The sequence below is a fragment of the Pipistrellus hanaki genome, assembly GCF_964339955.1.
Source record: "Pipistrellus hanaki genome assembly, chromosome: 15".
Classification (NCBI taxonomy): domain Eukaryota; kingdom Metazoa; phylum Chordata; class Mammalia; order Chiroptera; family Vespertilionidae; genus Pipistrellus; species Pipistrellus hanaki.
The window spans coordinates 5,590,513-5,608,257 of record NC_140517.1 but is presented as its reverse complement, the minus strand read 5'-3'; the positions used below and the strand labels follow the sequence as shown (position 1 = coordinate 5,608,257).

At 61.9% G+C, this 17,745-nt stretch overlaps 1 protein-coding gene across 3 annotated transcripts; it reads right to left on the bottom strand.

Annotated features, from left to right (window-relative positions):
* Positions 1 to 764: 764 nt before the first annotated feature.
* KATNB1 (katanin regulatory subunit B1) lies at positions 765 to 16,306 on the bottom strand. Of its 3 annotated transcripts, none has more exons than XM_084861243.1 (20): positions 16,180 to 16,306; positions 14,716 to 15,002; positions 12,150 to 12,280; positions 9,243 to 9,360; positions 6,382 to 6,482; positions 5,876 to 5,917; positions 5,226 to 5,309; positions 4,970 to 5,085; positions 4,556 to 4,627; positions 4,260 to 4,410; positions 3,937 to 4,127; positions 3,704 to 3,834; positions 3,372 to 3,422; positions 2,753 to 2,820; positions 2,503 to 2,598; positions 2,269 to 2,418; positions 1,919 to 1,995; positions 1,767 to 1,841; positions 1,433 to 1,549; positions 765 to 1,173 (listed from the first exon to the last, which is right to left on the bottom strand). In XM_084861243.1, exons 2-20 carry the CDS (start codon positions 14,753 to 14,755, stop codon positions 1,041 to 1,043), a joined length of 1,944 nt encoding a protein of 647 aa, XP_084717369.1. In that variant the 5' UTR covers positions 14,756 to 15,002; positions 16,180 to 16,306; the 3' UTR covers positions 765 to 1,040. The 3 variants fall into 3 exon arrangements, with proteins under 3 accessions (XP_084717369.1, XP_084717367.1, XP_084717368.1); XM_084861241.1 differs by having other exon boundaries at positions 2,503 to 2,622; positions 16,180 to 16,279; XM_084861242.1 differs by having other exon boundaries at positions 2,269 to 2,409; positions 2,503 to 2,622; positions 16,180 to 16,262.
* Between the last annotated feature and the right edge of the window lie 1,439 nt (positions 16,307 to 17,745).

Genomic DNA, 17,745 nt, shown 5'->3' with positions numbered 1-17,745 from the left:
GTTCCCGCTGCTGGCGGTCACCACAGCCCCAGGCCGGCCCTGAGGAAGGATCGCGTGGCCTGGACGTCCACGATGGGTAGGGCCGGTGCCCCCTCCCCTTGTCACTGACCCCTCACGGTGTCGGCACCTCCGTCTTACAGGTGGGACATGCAGGCTTCTCCTGGCTCAGCACCACCAGGCTGGGCCTGGCCTTGTCCACGTAAGTGAGCACCACCCTCCCCTAGGGCTTATAGGATACCCCCCCATGGGGGGGGGGGGGGCTAAATTTGGTCCCAGCCTTGAGGGAGCCTGTGCTCAGTGGGGTCCCCCCTCCAACTGGAGCTGAGCCCACTGGGTCGGGTCGCTTATCCTGGCCACCAGCACTGGGGGTGCTGCAGGGAGTGAGGTGTGTTCAGAGCCCACAGGGGAGGATGGGGGTGTCCAGCCCTGTCTCTGAAGGCCTCCGGGACGGGGGAGCAGGCTGGGCTCTGGGGCAGCACGGTGGTGGCGTGTCCTGGCATCCTGCAGCTGTTGGCGTGGTGGCATCCACAGGACAGCTGGGAGTGTGGCTGAGACGGGGGATGGTGGGGCTCACCTCTCACCTATCTCCCAGCCCTGGGGGAAGATTTGCTACCTCCCCCAGATTAAGTCTGAATGGGCCCTTTCCTGTTGGCCTGGCGCTCTGCTGCCCCCTGCTGGCCACACAGCCTGGTGCAGGCCTCTGTCTGCAATCCTGCATCTGGGAGAGCCATGGAGAGATGCCCCCTTGGGCAAGAAAACCAGGGAATAGTTACAAATTTAATAAAATTTCTTATAAATTACAGCGGCAGCCCCAGGGCTCGGTTGGCTGCCCCACGAAGCAAGAATTGGGCAAGCTGGGCAGCCACGGCCGGACGGAAGTTGTCTGAGAGTTCGGGGCTGTGGAGGTGGCCAGTGGGCCAGCGCCGCCACCTCCAGGATGGCCACAGGGCAGAGGCTCATGGGCCGGTGGGTGCACAGGTGACGAGTGGGGGTGGAGGCCAGGCCCAAGGGTGGCCCGGTGCCCCCACCCATTGGGGTCCTCAGTCCAAGCTGGCCATGAGCAGGTGCAGCTCCCGGAAGGTGCTGCCGTGGCGGCCGCTCAGGCCCGACTTGCTCCTGACGAGGCCGCTGATGCTCTTGAGCTGCTTGTAGCAGAGCCGGCACTTGAGCAGCCTGCGGGTGGAGGGCAGCACTAGCGGAGGCCCCACTGTGCCTGGGCCCTTCTGCCCTAACCTCTCCCGCCCGCTCCCAGGCCACGCAGGGGGCACCGGGGCTCAGGGCAGAGCCAGGCTGTGGAGGAACCCGGCTTTGGCTCCCCCCACCCTCCACCCTGAGCTGGGGTCTTTGTCCAGGCACAGTGACCTCCTGCATAAGCTGTGCCACCAACAGTAGGCGGTGTGCCCTCACCTGGCCTGGCACCCCTGGCCCTCACCTCTCCTCCCGGCTGATGTCGACCCCCACAGGGGGCGGGGCGGCCAGGATGTCCGTGATGAGGGGCAGGAAGCGCTGCAGGATCAGCTTCAGGGAGGTGCAGCCTGTCTGGACGTAGCTGCAGAGGCAGGCGGGTGGATGCAGCCACAGCCAGGGAACAGCGAGGACAGAGAGAGGGCAGAGGGTGAGGGGCAGCACGGCTGGCTTCCGCCTTGGCCTCTGGAACTTGCAGGGGGCAGCGTGGCTGCACAGCCACCTCCCGTGGGCACCACCTGGGGAGAGATCTGCCCAGGCCTGTCTGCCCTCCCTCTGGGAGGAGGGGCTTCGCGGCGTACCTCTCGTACTTGCTCTGCAGGAGCTTCTCGATCTGCGGCAGGACCGTGGTGCACAGGTCCAGCTTCCACAGGGAGCTGGGGAGAAGAGGCCGGGACAGGTGCCCTCAGCACCCAGCCCTGCCCGCTCCGCCCACCGCCCCGCAGCCACTTACGCTTTCTGGTTGACGATGTTAAGGAGGTCCACCACCACCGACAGGTCATTGATGGCTACGGCCGAGTCCACCGACGTCTGTGCAAACAGAGCGCCCGTCAGAGGACTGGGGGCGGGCCCTGCCGGCGTGTGTGGTGTAATAGAGCCCCCCGGTGTCCGCACAGGCCAGGCCCACGAGTGGGTGTGCAGCAAGTGGCGGCTTGTGATGAGGATGGGAGAAACGGAGTCACCCACAGTGTGGTGACGGCTGCCTCCCTGCACCGGCCGTTCCTGCGGCCCTCCTTGGTTCTGCCCTAAGCCCGGGGCGGGGAAGGGGCAGGGGCGGGGGCAGGGGCAGGGGCAGGCGCTTGCCTTGATGTCGCCCGTGGTCCACACGGCCCTCACGGTGTCCAGGTTCTTGTGGCGGCTGGTGAGCACCACGCACATGGTGTCGTGGCCTTTGCGGATCTGCGACATGGCGTCCTCGTCGACCAGCTCCGTCTGCTGGGGGATCTTCACGGCCTGGGGGACAGGCCAGATGCTGGCAGCGAAGCTCTGCCCTCGCCCCCGGGCCTCCACCCACCCTCGGGCCGGGCCCCCACTCACAGGCAGGAAGTCGGAGGCCTTGAGCCCGATGGGCTCGTTCCGGGTGGCGGGGATGATGGCGGGCTCAGCCTTGGGCGCGGGGGTGGAGGTGACGACCTGGGGCCAGGGTGGGACCTCGAGCTGGAGGGGTCCGAGGCTCAGCAGGCAGCCGGCCTGAGGGCTCCCCCTCTGCCCCCCAGATGGGCAGCCCCTCACCCTGGCTCAGGGCTCCAGCCCCTCTGAGTCTCACACGCCCTCCACCCAGACATACGTTTGGCACCGGGAGCGGCGTGTCCGTGGCTGGGCTGGGCTTTGCCGCCTCCTTGGCTGTGGCCACGTCTGGAGGCGAGAGGAAAAGATCTGTGTCAGGAAGAAGGCGGGCTCGGGTGGGACTCTGGACGACACCTGTACCCGAGGGGACAGGGCAGGAGCCAGCGGGCAGCGGGGAGGGAGACGTCAGCAGTGGGGTCCTCGGGAGGCCCAAGGGCAGGGGCTGGGCTGTCCCCCACTTTCTACCTACCCAACCCCAGGCCTGCAGGAGGCAGGCACCTAGCCTGTGAACTGATGGGACCAGGGAGCTCCAGGCAGGGCAGTCTGCCAGCTCACTAGGCATGTGTGCAGGGGCGCCGGCGGTGAGGGGCTGAAGAGCCACAAGGCCCCCACCTACATCGGCCCCGCCTGTTCCTCCACAGCACGTGTCCCATTTCCGGGCTCGTCTGTGGGCTTGAGAGGAGCACCTGCCTACCCTGTTCCCGCTATGCACACAGTAGGGGCTTGGCACACAGTAGGAGCTCCTGAGCAAGCGGCAGGGGCTGAATCTGTGCGGGGAGGGGCTCAGAGGGGGGAGCACTGAGGAGCTGGGAGGCCAGCTCTGCCCCGCCCTGACTCACCATCCTCGGGGGGTGCTGGGAAGGGCTCGCTTCTTCGAGGCGGGGTCCGACCTGCGGAGGGGACGGGGGTTGGGGACTCGTGTGAGCTGCCCAGGGCTCCTGTCTGAGTCCCTAGAGCTGGGAGCCTGTGGTGAGGATGGGGTGGGAGGTGGTTTCCAGGCATGCAGCTGCACACCTGCGACCCTGTCCTGGCCCACAACCTCAGTCCCACCCCTTCCCACCCACTCGCCCCTGCAGCGGGCGGGCAGGGCACTGAGTTCCCGGGGACAGACTGGCCGGGCGTGGGGGTAGGAACAAAGGGAGCTGGGCTCCCGGTGGGAGCCGGGCCTCACTGATGCTGTTCTTGGGCTGGAAGATCTCGTTGTAGTCCTCGGCGTTCTGGATCTCCGCGCGGGACTCCCGCTCGTCCCGGTCGTCCTCGCTGCTGGGGCTGCGGCGCTCGCTCTCCGAGTTCTGCTTCACCCTGCGGGCAGCAGAGGAGGACGGCCAGTGAGGCCAGGCCGGGCCCCCCAAAGCTCTCCCAGGGTCAGACCCGCTTCCTGTGCCCCCCGAGCCCCGAGCCCACCTCTGAGGCTTGCTGCAGGTGGTGGTGGGCCGCTCGTAGATGCGCCGGAGGGGGGCGGTGGGGAGGGGTGGCTGCTGCGCCAGGAGTCGGCTGTCCTGCACGGGGTCCTGGGCCACCGTGCCTGTCCTGGTGACCCGGGTCAGGTCCACCACGTACGAGGAGACGTTGCTCTGGGAGAAGGCCACGCCGATCTGCAGAAGTGGCAGAGCAGCGGCTAGGGGAGGTGGGCAGGAACCCCGCAGGGCGGGGGAGGGGGCCTGCTGGGCTGGTGGGAGCAGCTGGGCAGACAGTAGCGGGGGAGGGTGTGCGGGCAGTGGTCTCACCAGCTGGTTGTTGCAGATGGCCAGGTCGGCCACCTTGCCCCAGTTGACGAGGACCATGTCAAAGCAGCGCTCGGGCTCCCAGCCGTAGACGCGCAGCGAGTCCTGGCAGCCGCTGTACAGGCAGCAGCCGTCGGGGTTGAAGATGATGCTCCTGGGCAGGCGAGAGAGGCCATGGGTCCCAGGAGACCGGGGAGTCCGCGGGGAGCCCAGGACAGGAGGGAGCAGAGCAGAGGGAAAGCCCCCCGCACTCACCCCTCACCCCCGGGAGGACTGCCCACGCCCAGCGGCCGGCATACCTGACAGGCCCCGGCTCCCCTTCGATGCAGCTCACCACCTGGAACTTCTCCAGGTCCCAGAAGCGGATGGTCCTGCAAAGGCAGCCAGGGCGCTGGCTCCACACAGGCCTCCTCCCCCTACACACACCCCTCCCTCAGGGCCATTAGAGCAGAGCCTGGGGCAGGCTGGCCCTGGACAGCAGGGGGAGGGGCACAGTGGGAGGCCAGCGTGAGCCTTGGATCTGGACATGCCCTGCAGGCCCAGGACACAGGCCGGAAGCCAAAGGCCCATCTTGGGCTGGCAGTTTTTCAGCTGCAGAGTCTCGGGCATATGACACCCTGGGCAGAGGCAGATTGGGGACAGATACACATCCGCTCCGGCAGCGATGTGAGGAGCGGCAGTCACAGGCGGCGGGCCCTGCCGCTCCTCCTCACCTGTCTGAGCTGCCGGAGGCCAGGAGGTACTCGTTGGGGTGGAACTCCACTACGTTGACGGGCCCCGTGTGGCCAGGGAACTCGGACATCATCTTGCCGGCAGTCAGATCCCAGAGCTGGGGCAGGCGGGTGGAGGTCAGGACCACCCTCTCCCTCTGTCCACACACCACCTTCCCATCTGCACAGCTTGGGACAGCAACCCCAAGGGGGGAGGTGGGGACCAGCCTGAGCGTGACCCGCGGACACCGGGAGCTACCTTCACCGAGTGGTCATCTGCAGCCGATGCCAACCACTTCCCGTCGGGGCTGAACCGGAGACACCGCACGGCCTCGCTGTGCCCCTGAGGGGGACAGAGCACCGGCTCACCCTCGGGGTCCGGCCCAGGGCCTTCCCTCCCCACCGCCCCCCGCCACCCCGGCCTTCGACAAGCAGGCATCCTGGGGTGCGGGCAATGAGGGGGAGACGTGTAGGAGATGCCACAGAGGGACACTTCCCAGGGGACCATGGACTCCCAGGCCTGCAGAGGCTCCAGGAAACCAAGATGCATGGGCAGCCTTATGCTTCTTTAGAGTTAAATGCCCCCTCTTCACGTCAAAGGGTCTAAAAACCTCTAAGAATAAAATAAAAAATAAAAAAAATCTCTTAAGAATAAGCCTATGTTAAACTTTGCGCTTCCAAACTTCTATGCACAGGCACCCCCTCCCCTGGTTTGGGGGGATTCGTGGAGAGCTGGGGGTCCAGGTGGACCACGCCCAGCACCCTCCTCCGCTCCGGATTCACATGATTCACATTTCTCACGCTCTCACCCATGTTGGACAGCAATGCCCTCCAGCCCTGCCAGTGTGGCACCACCATGCTCCGTGCCCGCAGGGAGCTGTGGAATGACCACCGCGGGGCCTTCCTTACCCGGTACCGGAAGACGCAGCCTTTCCTCCTGATGTCCCAGAGCTGCGGGAGAGGAGCAGAGGGCAGTCAGCACAGGCACAACCCAGGCCGGGCCTGCGCTGGGGGGGCCTAATGCCTGGCCCCGAGGCCAGAGTGTGGCTGCAAGTCATTACACCCCAAAATGACAGAAGTCTGGAAACTGCTCACTAAAGCTGGGAATTCTGCTTGGCCGGTGTGACTCTGGTTGAGCGCTGACCTAGGAACCAGGAGATCACGGTTCGATTCCCGGTTAGGGCACATGCCTGGGTTGTGTGCTTAATCCCAAGTAGGGGGCGTGCAGGAGGCAGGTGATCAGTGATCCTCACCATTGTTGTTTCTCTCTCCCTTCCTCTCTTTAATCAATAAAAACATATTTAAAATAAAATAAAGCTGGGAATTCCCAGCAGAAATGTCCCATCTCCCTCTCTGTTTCCGCACAGAGAACCCACCCCCAGGCGGGAGACCCCGGGCTGAGGGTGGCATCTCACCTTGATGTTCGTGTCCTGGGAGCCCGAGGCCACAAACTCGCCGTAGGGGTGGAAGTCCAGGCTGCAGATGTTGGCTTTGTGTCCCACGAGCGTGCGGAGAACTAACGAGAGAAGCAGAGACGCCGGCTCAGAGGCGGACAAGATGGCCGGCACAGAGAGGCTGTTGGGTTTGTGTGGGGCTTTCATACAAACTGAAGAATAACACGACTTTAAAAAGTGGGGCGAAAGTCAACCAGGGTCCTACCACCCTAACAACTAACTTCCCTCTTTTCCTCCTGAGGCCATTTCCGATGTTATCTAAACCTCGGGAAAATGCATCGCAGTCCCCAGCTTTTGCTCTAAGCTTGTCCCAGTGTGTTTTGGAGAGCAAAGGGGGGGGGGGGGGGGGGGGATGTCAGGGAAAGGGGAGTGGTGGGCAAAGCATACCCCCACCCCCACCAAGTAGAGCGAGTAGAGGGTGTGCCAGCTGTGGCCCCGGAGGGAGGTGGCTGTGAGGACTGAGAGGACACGGGGGGACATGCTGGGCCTCAGAACCTCAGGGGAGGGGGGCCAGTCTCCTGCTGATTCCCACCTTTCAAGGCTCTGCAGGCAGCTCCATAGCCCTGCTCAGCCCACAGGCAAACAGTGTTTGTCTCTGGTCCCAATCAAATTTCTCTCGTCTGGCCTCCTGTGTCTCGCTTTTGAAAAGATTTATAATTCTACTGTCTGCATGAAACCGATCCCCCGTGAATGCTGGGGCCGACAGGTAGAAGCCCAGCCATCCTGAGGTGTAAGCCGAGGTGAAGCGGGTGCTGGGGGGTAGCGAGCTCCCTTCAAGGAGGTGGTCACACGCCACCGGGTTTCTGGTCACGGCGGCCTCGGGCACGCACTGCCCAGTCTGCTGGCTCCGGCTTCAGCCCACGGCCCTGCATCCCACGGCAAGGTTTCCAAAACCCTGCCCCGCCCCGAGAGGATGTGGCGCGCCCCGCCCTGCGTGGGCCGGCTTCGTGAAGCGGGATCCGGCTGACCCACCCTGGCCCTCTGGCTGCGCCACGGAAAGCAGGCAGGACCACATTCTTCGGGCGTGACTTCTGCCCTTGCTCTCCTGTCCCAGGAGGAAGGCCTGGGTCACAGGCACTGCAGAGGAGGGCCTCTGGGGCGTGTACCCGGTGAGGGAACCTCCCAGCCAAGGAGCTGCTGCTCATCCTTCCCTGAACCCCCGAGTGATGGGCTGCCTTCAAAGCAGCCGCCGTGAACCCCTTCCGTAGCCTGCCACTGCCACGCATGCCACCACGGTCTCAGCTCTTCCTGCCATGGCTGCTGAGGGAAAAAAACTCAAGGTCTTCCGAGAAACTCCCCAACTGAGCCACCAGATGACGGCGGAGCACTGGGAGGGGAATTCTGACCTCAGGATTCGAGTCCCAGCTTCCGCCATTCCCAGCCAGAGGGTCCTCACGGAGCTCAGTGGCCTTCCCGGGCCCAGTGCGCCCATCGGACAAAGAAGGGGGCCCTGCCAGCCTGGCTCTGCATCGGTCACCTGGCAGCTTACTGAAAGCCGATCCTGGGCCTACCCCACTTCTGAGTCGTGTTCGCTGCGAGTGGGGTCTGGGCCACGTTTGTAAGGAGCCTGAGAGCGGCCACTGTGGGGACTCCACGCCCAGGACTTCCAGACAGGTCTCCGGCTTCCACTGCTTGCCCACCGTGGGGAACTCACGTTTCCCGTGCACGCGAAATGGCTGTGTCTGAGGACGCACAGCCCCGTCCTCCCCGTGTCCCCTGCTCCAGTGCCGGGAACGACTCGGTCCAGCAGAGGCTCCCCAGGGTGCCTTCCGCCGAGCCTTTCTGCGTTCTCTGCTGGTTCCCGGGCCCCTTGGCTCCAGCGATGGCCCAGCACAGACGCCGTGGGTCCTGCGTGCGGCCAGGCAGCGGGGGCGTACGAGACGCTAAGCATGCAGCCCGCACCAGGGGGCAAGCGCACCCACGAGGCCCGGCGCCCAAGACACAAGAAGACCACTGCCCCCGGCAGAATGACCCTGGCCACTGAGTGAGTGTGGCTGACAGCCACCGTCCTCCAGCGGAGGCAGAGCAGGCCCCACAGGAGGAGCCCAGAGACCTCTGAGTCTCAGCCAGGCATTGGGGGGGGGGGGGGGGGGGGGAGAAGGGGGGATCAATTCTGGGAAAAGCAGCCTTGGCGACCCCACGCCCGTTCCCGCTCCCCTTCGGCCGTGGCCCCCACCCGGCACGCTGGAAGCCCAGGCCAGCGGCGGGCAGCAAACCGTGGCCTCTCAGGTTGGCCTGCAGGGTTCTGTGCTGCCATATGCAATGCTCTTAGAAAGAAATGGCAGCGGAACCATGTTGTTTAGAAAGATGGAGGGAATGAGCAAAACACCAGGTTAGAGGGCAGCGGCTGAGGCCTCTGTGAGGGGAAGGAGAGGAAAGGTGAGTATTTGTACAACGGCCGGTACCTGCCTTCTTACCCTCTGACTCCTATAAAGGCGAAAACTAGACTGGAACCACCAGAGCGGCAGCAAACAGAAGGGCTGGCCACCCCGGCCCCATCCTGCAGGCGGCTGAGTAGGGGCCGCCCCGTGGGGCCACCCGCTCCCCAGAGTGCCCCTCACAGCTACCTCACTCCTGTGTGGCCCCTGGTGGCACCCAATGTCCTTGCAGGTTCGGAATCCACAAGCGTACCCACCCGCCCACCCACACAGCTGTCCGCTCGGACGTTCACCAGGCGCCTCCTCGGCGCCAGCATTCAGAGATGGGGCCAGTGTCCCAGGACGGAGCACCCCGCCTAGTCAGGACGGGCTTCTGGAGGAAGCGACGGGACGGACCCGGACAGCAGGGCGCAGGGAGCGCGGGGAGGGAGCGCGGGCACCTACTTTTGGCAGCTTCCAGGTCCCAGACGCGGATGGAGCCGGACTGGGAGCCGGCCACGATGAGCTCCTCGGGCGTGTTGAGGCGGACGCTCTCCACCGGGGACGTGTGCCCCGTCAGGCTCTGCGGAGAGAGGGTGGCGGCTTCAGTGCGCTTCCTGGACAGACCCCCAGGTGCTGCCCCAAATTATGGGTCCCCAGGAAGTGTGTCAGCGAGAAGTGGCCCAGGAGACGGCGGCTGAGCAGCCGCTTCTCTGGCCTCAGCTCCCAGCCCCATCACACTCCAACCCCGCCACTGCTCACTGTGCTCCTGACAGACGCCACCTGCAGAGATGGCCTGGGCCCCTTGGGGGAGGGGGGGGGGTCAGCTGACCCTTTAGTCTGAGGAGGGGAACCATGGCAGAAGAGAGGCGGGCTCTCCATGGGACCCCTCCTCCCCTCCACAATGCCCGTGTCCCCAGGCGCCGACCCACTGGAGGACCCAGCCACGCTCCCAGGAGGCGGCTCTCAGAGCCTGCATCTTGGGAGTGACTTTGCTGTAAATGTGAGTCTCCCCCAAACTCAGAGCCGGGGCGCTGGGCCAGCTGAGCCCAGGAGGGAGAGGAGGGCAGTGCCGGCGTTTCCGGCTTCTGGAGAGGCCAGGTCTGAAACCCGGGTGTCTGCCACTCCGCCCAGCACTGGCCACCCCGAGGCACAGTAGCGACGCCACCAGTGTTTGCTGACCTTCCCGCTGGGAGGTTGGGGACAGTAGGGAAAACTCAGTGGAACTACCCCAAGGCCAGACAGTTACAAGCAGCTGGTCTAACTCCCAAATGTCACCGTGGGTCCATACTCCACGGAGGGCAACTGGGCACGCCCACCCGGTGAGAAGTGCCCGTTCCCGCACACGCAGACGCAGGTGCAACAATACACACCACGGTCACTCACCGCAGCGGATCTCTTGGACAAAAGATCAGAAACAATACAAATGCCCGTCACAGGACACTGTGTCATCGTGGCCACCCACGCAATGGACTGCTAAGTCATTCAGCCGTGAAAACGGATGGGCAACCCCCAGCCTATGGCGCAGACCAGCCTCCGTGACACGTCCAGGTGGAAAGAGATGGAGACAGTGCGTATAGGGTGAGGCCACTGGTATAAAGGGGGGGAGGGGAGCAGACACGAACATCCGCTCCTGAATGGACGAAGTCATTCTGAAGGACGGAAGGGCGCACGGGAGCCGGAGAGAGGCCGTCTCCAGGGAGGGAGTGGGGGAAGGGGAAGGAAGATGTATCACTGCTCACTGGGTGTCATACTGAACGACGGGAGGTCACACACTCCAAAATGCACAGACACAGACCACAGTGACTGCCCGCAGAGGGAGCCATAAGGCACAGACCTGAGTGGGAAAGAACTCGGGAAGTTAGAGGCCCTGCAAGGCCTGGTCTGTGGGGAGCCTGGGGTGGGGGTGGGGCGTGTTAGGTGAGGGGGAGGGGCATGGCTGTGGCTGCACCAGTGTGAGAAGTAAGTCTAGACCCCATACTGTCCCCTGTGCTCCTCTGAGGACCAGAGCCTAGGCTCGCTTCATGTCCGTCTTTGGTCTCTGCTAAGTTTTCTAATCGTGTACGTTACTCCCGTCATTCAGGGACAGGGCGCATTTAAACTTTAAAAACGAAGGGAAACAAAACAAACAATTTCAATTCTGTTCTGAATTCAACTGCCACTGGCTGTGGTCTAGGTCTGATCTGTTCTCTGATGGATCTCCAAGTCAGTGAGCTGACTAAGTCTCTACTAACAAATACCACCTCCCGTCCTGTTTGTTCTTTATCCTGACGTGGCCAAGAGTCAGGAGTGCGATGCCACTCCGTGCAGGGGGCTCTGTGGGGAGAGAGCGGGGCCAGTGCTCCCGGTGGGAAGGTACATGGGTTTCTGGAGGGCAGTTTGACAGCAGGGTTTAGAAGCTTTGTGAAAAGTGAACACCCTCAGATTCAAGGCAACCATCACAGATCTGCTCACAGATTTAGCCGGTGAGGCTGTTCACCACGTGGCTGAGCAGAGCCAAAGGCTGCGAGTGACCTCCGTGCTGGGAACAGGGCGGGGCCCAGCCCATGCCAGCTCACTCCGTGGCACACCACGAAGCCATTAAAATCATGTCATTAAAGGAGATTATTCTGACACAGGAAAATGCTTACCTCTTGTGTTTTTTAAAAACCAGGCCACAGGACAGTGAGAGCGTTCTGGAAACATACTGCTATTAATGTCTGCGTGTGCACCTGTATGTGTGTTGGCACGTGTGTGTGTGTGTGTGTGACATAAATGCACAAGTCTGCACGTGTGTGCACGTGCATGTCTGTGTGCATCAGCAGCTACGCGGACACAGACCAACAACCAACCACAGTGGTCTTGGATAACGGGACCGTGTGTCTTCCATTTTTGTATTTTCCCCTCTGCATGGCTTCCTGTTTGGGAACAGTTTTCAGCACTGACTGCAGCTATGGGGCCAGGGGAGGTCTAATCGAGTACCAGCAGCGCTCTGCCCACTCCAGGCCGGCGCCTGAAACCCTTCCAGGGGAACGAGGTGGAACTATATCGGTCACCCACACACAGCTGCCGGGCGGGCGGATGGGCCCTGGGCAGGGGGGGCAGGCTCCACTCATGTAGCCTCTCAGGCAGGCTCCCAGGCTCCCTGGTGTGGGCACCACCCCCCGTTTGGTGCCCACACCAGGTGACACCCCGTTCCCGAGGAGGGGCACTGTTGCTGCCCTCTGCGGCTGTCCTGGGCCTCCCTGAGCCGACAGCTGGGGGAGGCGTGGATGTCGTGCTGTGTCCTCTCCCCTCCCCTCGGGAGGGGCACCAGAGGACAGGGTGCCCCTCCCACCCGTACCCATCCCGCCCACCGTCCCTCCCGCCCTCGCCCCCGCCCCGGCGGCTCACCATGATGCAGTTGGGCTTGTTGATGGACCACAGGTTGACTCGGCAGTCGTCCCCTCCGGTCGCCAGCAGCCGCCCAGAGCCCTTGCCCAGCACCAGGGAGGACACATTGCTGGCGTGGGCGACAATCTCCTCTGCACAGGAAAGGGCAGAGGGGGAGGCAGTCAGGCCAGCCAGGGGCGCAATGGGCCTCGTGGAGGAGGGGAGGGCCTGGCCCTGCTCGGCCACCAGCTCTGGCACCAGCAGCCCCCCTCGAAGGCTCTGCCCTTTGGTGCCCAGACACCCCTCCTGGCACCTGCTGACAAGCAGGCCTGGGCCTGAGACAGAGATGACTGTTTCTCAACTCCGCTGACACCTGTCTCACCCTAGGCCTCGTGATTTTCTTCCCTTTTCTGCACATCAACTGGTAATGCTACTGACGTACTATGCTCCATTTTTTAAATTGGCTTGCTATTTTTATTCTGTCTTGCAAGCAATAATATTCACGGAATCACAAGTGTCATATGTCCACTATGTTTTTTCTATGACATGAAAAGAAAAAGGAAAACAATTATTAGGATAAAAAGTATTGTGCTATGTAGCACCTAAGCACCTCGCAGGCTGCCCCTCGCTGCGCACACAAACCCCTCTTTGGAAAGAACTTTTAAGAGCCATTCTGGTCAACGCTAGACAAGCTGCCCACAGCTCGAGTCATGTCCCAGCTTCTGATCTGAGCTCTGACATTGCAGGCTGTGTGGCTTTAGGCAAGTCACTCACCCTCTCTGAGGACTGGGTCCCTCACCTGGTAAGTGGGGTTAATAATAACAGTGCCAGAACGTTGACCTATGAACCAGGAGGTCAGGTCAGGGCACGTGCCCGGGTTGCGGATTTCACCCCCAGTAGGGGGCATGCAGGAGACAGCCAACCATTGATTCTCTATAATCATTGATATTTCTCTTTCTCTCCCTCTTCCTCTCTAAAGTCAATAAGAATATTTTTTAATAAAGAAATATTAATAACAGTGCCTGGCTCATGGAGTTGCTGAGGATTCAGTGAGAAGGTGCCTGCGAGCTGCTGGTAGGGAGTGAGCACTCCGTGGCTATGAGGCAGGCTAAGGACTAGGCACCAGGCAGACAGCGAGCACTGGGCCCCAGGTGGGCAGAGGAGGGTGGGCTGTGTGAGGGGGGCAAGAGGGTGTGAGGGGGTGGGAGTGAGGGCTGACCAGACAGAGGGACATAAGATCACTGCGGGCAGCCACAGGGCCCCTGGCCGGGACGCCCGGGGCAGCAGTGGGGGCAGCAGACTAAAACCCCAGGGGCATCAATGCTCTGAAGGGAACAAAACACAGGCGAGGAACCAGGAGGCCGCCCAGGTCTCCCAGCTCACTCCTGAGAGAGTTCCTCCCGGGAGGGAGGAGTACCAAGACAGGTCTCCCCACTCAGACAGGGAAAACCCTACCGTGCCGACGCCCTGGGTGACTAGGAGGCCTCCCACAGCTAAAGTGCTGTGCGCGTGAAACTGTCAGGCGCCTGAGCTCGTTACCTCCCACCTCAACACTGGCTGGCGTGGCCCTGCCTTTCAGATAAAGCAAAGCGTCCGAAGGGCTGGGATCCTCACCAGCCTCTGAGGCACCACACTCTCCCCAACGCTGTGTTGCAGCCCGTGGCCTCCTCGGAGTTCTGCACGGAGCTGCTGCCTCAGGGCCTTTGCACATGCAGTTTAGGCCCCTACAACGCTTCCCTACCCCATCCTCCATCACCGAGTTATCTGCTTCAAAGCACTGAGAATTCGAGGAGAGACGGAGGGGTGTGGCCGTCTGACTCCTGCCTGGCGTTCTCTCAGGCTCTGGACCCCATTTCACAGGGGTACGATTTTGCCCCCTACGGCCTCCCTCGTGCCTGGTTCTGTGCTCAGGAAAGACCAGCTGTTGAAGGCATAGGTACGTAATCCTAACAGACAGACAGCCACGCTGTCCAAAGGGTACCTTCCTCGGGAGCCGGTCACAGGATTCTCCCAGACCCCTCGGGCTTAGAGGAACCATTTGAAAATGGTCCAAACCTCCCATTTTACAAACGAGGACACTGAGGCCCAGCAAAGAGCTGCGCCCAAGTTCCCACAGTTAAAAAGCGAAGGCCCGCGGACAGTTCACAGCACGGGGCTACCAGTCTGGGCACCAGGAGTATACCAACCAGTTACTATGGGGGGGGGGGTGGGGTGGGACCCACAGAGGCACCGATGAGGAGGGCTGCGGTCCTCAAATGTGATCCGGGGCACCTTGGGGTCCTCGAGAACCTTCCAGAGGGTCCAAGAGAACAAGACTGTTTTTCTGATAATACTAACATGGTATTTGACTCTTAGGCTTCTGTTTGCGCCTAAGAATCTAGTTTCCCAGAAGATGCGTGGTGTGATGAAACTAAGTCCCCTGGCCAATGTCACCCGGCAAAGCGCCAAGGTCAGGATCTGCATCTTGATCTTACCCCAGGCCTGGGGGTCTCCCCTTGTGCCAAGAGTAGAAGACGAAGCTGGGGTTCAGGCTCCCCCCCGCCAGGAGGATACATGGGGCGAGAAAGCAAGCAGGAGAAGCACTCACGCAGTTTCCAGGCTGTCTTGGTGACCACGGGGGTGGCCATGCTCCAGCTGTCTGGCACTCGAAGCTCCACCCACAAAACACACTGCTTCGCTCCAGGGGTGGGGGTGGGTCCCCCCCAGACCCGCCAGTCAGATCGGCAGGGAGTTCCCACACATCCAGGCAGAGGGAATGCCTTTCTCTGGGACCAGCTCTCCGTTTCAAATCATCCACAGCAGCAGCCTGTTCACGCCCGTCCGGATCCTGGGTCATGGAATGTCAGGCTCGAACCATCTCAGCTCAACACTGGGCTGGAACGCAAACAGAGGCGATGGCTTTTTAGGAAACACTCGGTGGGAGCTTGGGGGGGTGGAGGGGGGGCACCCTGATTTGCAAACTGCAGCTCCCTGCATCCCTGAGGCCACTTGATAAAGACAGACAGACAGACACCTACCAAAGCCAGGAGCTGCACTGCAAATTGGGGTTGAGAGGCAGGAGAGGGGGCACCTCAGACAAGGTGACCTGGAGATACGGGAAGGTCCTCCCGCAGGCCAGGGTGAGGGGAGGGGCTGGCTGCCTGAGGTGCAGCAGCAGCAGCAGCAGCAGCAGCCGCCGCCAGGTGGGGAAGAGCATATGTCTGTAGCTCAGGCAGATTTCTGAGAGTCACTGTGTGGTCGGACCTATGGAGATGGGGTGGAGCCCAGGCTGAGGGGCCCATAAGGGGTAACCCCCTCCCCCCCAAGACAGGTGCTGAAGTCTTCTCTGGGGAGAATGTCAAACAGGGCCCTGAGGATCTAACCCCCACCCCCACCCCCCGAGTTTGTGGCCAAGGAACTAATCCTGGTCCCTCAAATTCCCAAAGACGATGCTGGGAACTAGGTCTCCAGCCGGGGCATGAGCCGGTATGACTCCTCCACCCTAAAAGGCCACCGTAAGGTGCTTCCGACCTACTTCCTCCAAGCTCTTTCCCCAGGAAACCTCTCCTCTCTCCCCCCCCACCCCCCACCCCGCCCTTCGCCCCTGGGTCCCCCCGTCCTGCCCCTCTCGCCCTCCACTCCTTCTCCCCGCCTCCCGCGTCCCCCATTCACACACATCTGTCTGCTGAGCTCCCTAACTTGGCCCGGCCCCGCCAGACCCCCTTTACTCCGCGTTCCCCTCGGCTACCAGGATCCCCATTCATTCACTCTCCTGCTTCCAGCGTCCCTAGTCACCCCCAAGCCTCCCGCGGACCCCCGGCTCAGCTTCCGGCCTCCCTCGCTTTGCCCTCAGGCCTCCACGCCGATCCCGCCCCTCCCGAGGCGAAGGCTGGTCCCTCGGCCTCGCAGGGTCCTTCCACTCCGCTCCGCCGGCCGGCGGGGAAGGGCTCCCACCTCCCCGCGCCCGCAGCCCTCGCCGCCGCAGCCCGGCCCGGCCCGGCCCCGCCTGGCTCGGCCCGGCCCGGGGCCCACAGTCCGTCCCCTCGCCTCCTCGCCCCCCGGCCCACTCCACCTGCAGCTGCGGCTCCCGAGGCCAAGGCTCTGCTCCACGGGCGACCCCCACTTGCCTCCATCCCCTGCCCTGATTGGCCGCTGCTTGACAACCGACCCTCACAACAAAACCTCCGGCTCGGAGCCCCGCCCCTCCCCGACTCCCCCACCAATCAGCTGCCGCGGGAGCTCCGCCTCCCGCCAGCGTTGGCCAATCGAAGAAGGCACTTCTGCCGCTTTTCCCAAGTTCCCGCCCTCTCTTCCTGAATTGGGCTAATCACGAGGAAGAAGAGTGCAAGGGCCACCCCTCGGCCCCTGATGAACCAATGCGGGCTTCCGTTTCCTTGGTCCCGCCTTCGCCTCAAACTTTCCCTTTCATCCGCCTCGCCTACGCTCCCTCGAACCTCGTTAGCGTTTGAAAAAATTTGCGGGACGCCCTCCAATGGCGGCTGCACCAATCGCTTTAGCAACCGTCCCAACTTGGCCAATCAGCGTTAGCGTTATTGGAAAAAACCAATTCCCAGCTAGCCAATGGGAAGGGGACATCCGGAACCCAGTGAAGCCGCGGAGCTTCCATCTTGGAGTCGGGCAAAGCGGGGAGGTGTAGTTAGTCAGCTTTTTGCAGGGGTTCCTGCTCGTTCCCTTTACCTGCGGGCGGCTCCGCGGTCTGAGGACCTGTCTCTCTTCTTTGGCTCGAACACCGGCTTGGATCTCCCACGGGAGACCGGGAAAGGAACTGAGACTTCCTGGTTCTGGGTCCGAGTCAGGCGTGGAGCCCGGGGTTGCTGCCTCCACGGCGGACGTCTGGGTGGGTGGGTGGATGGCCGCTTTCTAAACGCGATGACCGACGAGGAATCCGAGAAACGCCGGCTTCATTTGTGATTCGTGGGTGGGTGGGTGGGTGGGGGTGGGCTTAATCTCCGCCGCACTGCACCAGCGCTGCCGGACTCAGCGGCGTATCCACCCATCACATTGCGCCTGGGTGAGCCGGCTGCAGAGGCCTGTAGGCACTGTCAAGAGAGGACCCGATCAGCAGAATAAAATCCCATCAAAACCGCCCACCCTGTCTGTACTTCTCAACTTTTTATATGAAAACGTCGTGGAGAAAACCGGAAAGAAGACCAGAATGATATACTAGTATAATGCACTGAGTGGCCAGATTATAATGACCTCTGAACGCATAAAAATCTGGCCACTCAGTGTATATCCTATATAATAATCCTATATAATAAAAGGCTAATATGCAAATTGTCCCCTCAACCAGGAGTTTGACCAGCAGGCAGGCTGGCCAACTGCCCATGTCCCCTCTCCCTGGGCAAGCTGGCTGGACCACACCCATGCACGAATTCATGCTTGAGGATATACATACACACACACACACACACACACACACACACACACTGAGTGGCCAGATTATTATGTGTTCAGAGATCATCATCATCTGGCCACTCTGTATTTTAATCATATGATGACTCATATACTTACCGTGTGGATTTCAACACTTGCTAACATTTTGCTGTATTGGCTTTATCCATGTGTGTTTTCTGAACCATTTGCACGTTGTAGCCATCAAGACATTTCACCCGGA

What these genes read in the sequence shown, in the direction of transcription:
- KATNB1 (XM_084861241.1), bottom strand. Translation starts at nt 14,755, where the DNA reads ATGGCCACCCCCGTGGTCACCAAGACAGCCTGGAAACTGC. An exon ending in ACAAGCCCAACTGCATCATG is followed by an intron (nt 9,361 to 12,149) that starts GTGAGCCGCCGG and finishes CTCTCTCCGCAG; the next exon opens with AGCCTGACGGGGCACACGTC. An exon ending in GCTGCGTCTTCCGGTACCGG is followed by an intron (nt 5,310 to 5,875) that starts GTAAGGAAGGCC and finishes TGTCCCCCTCAG; the next exon opens with GGGCACAGCGAGGCCGTGCG.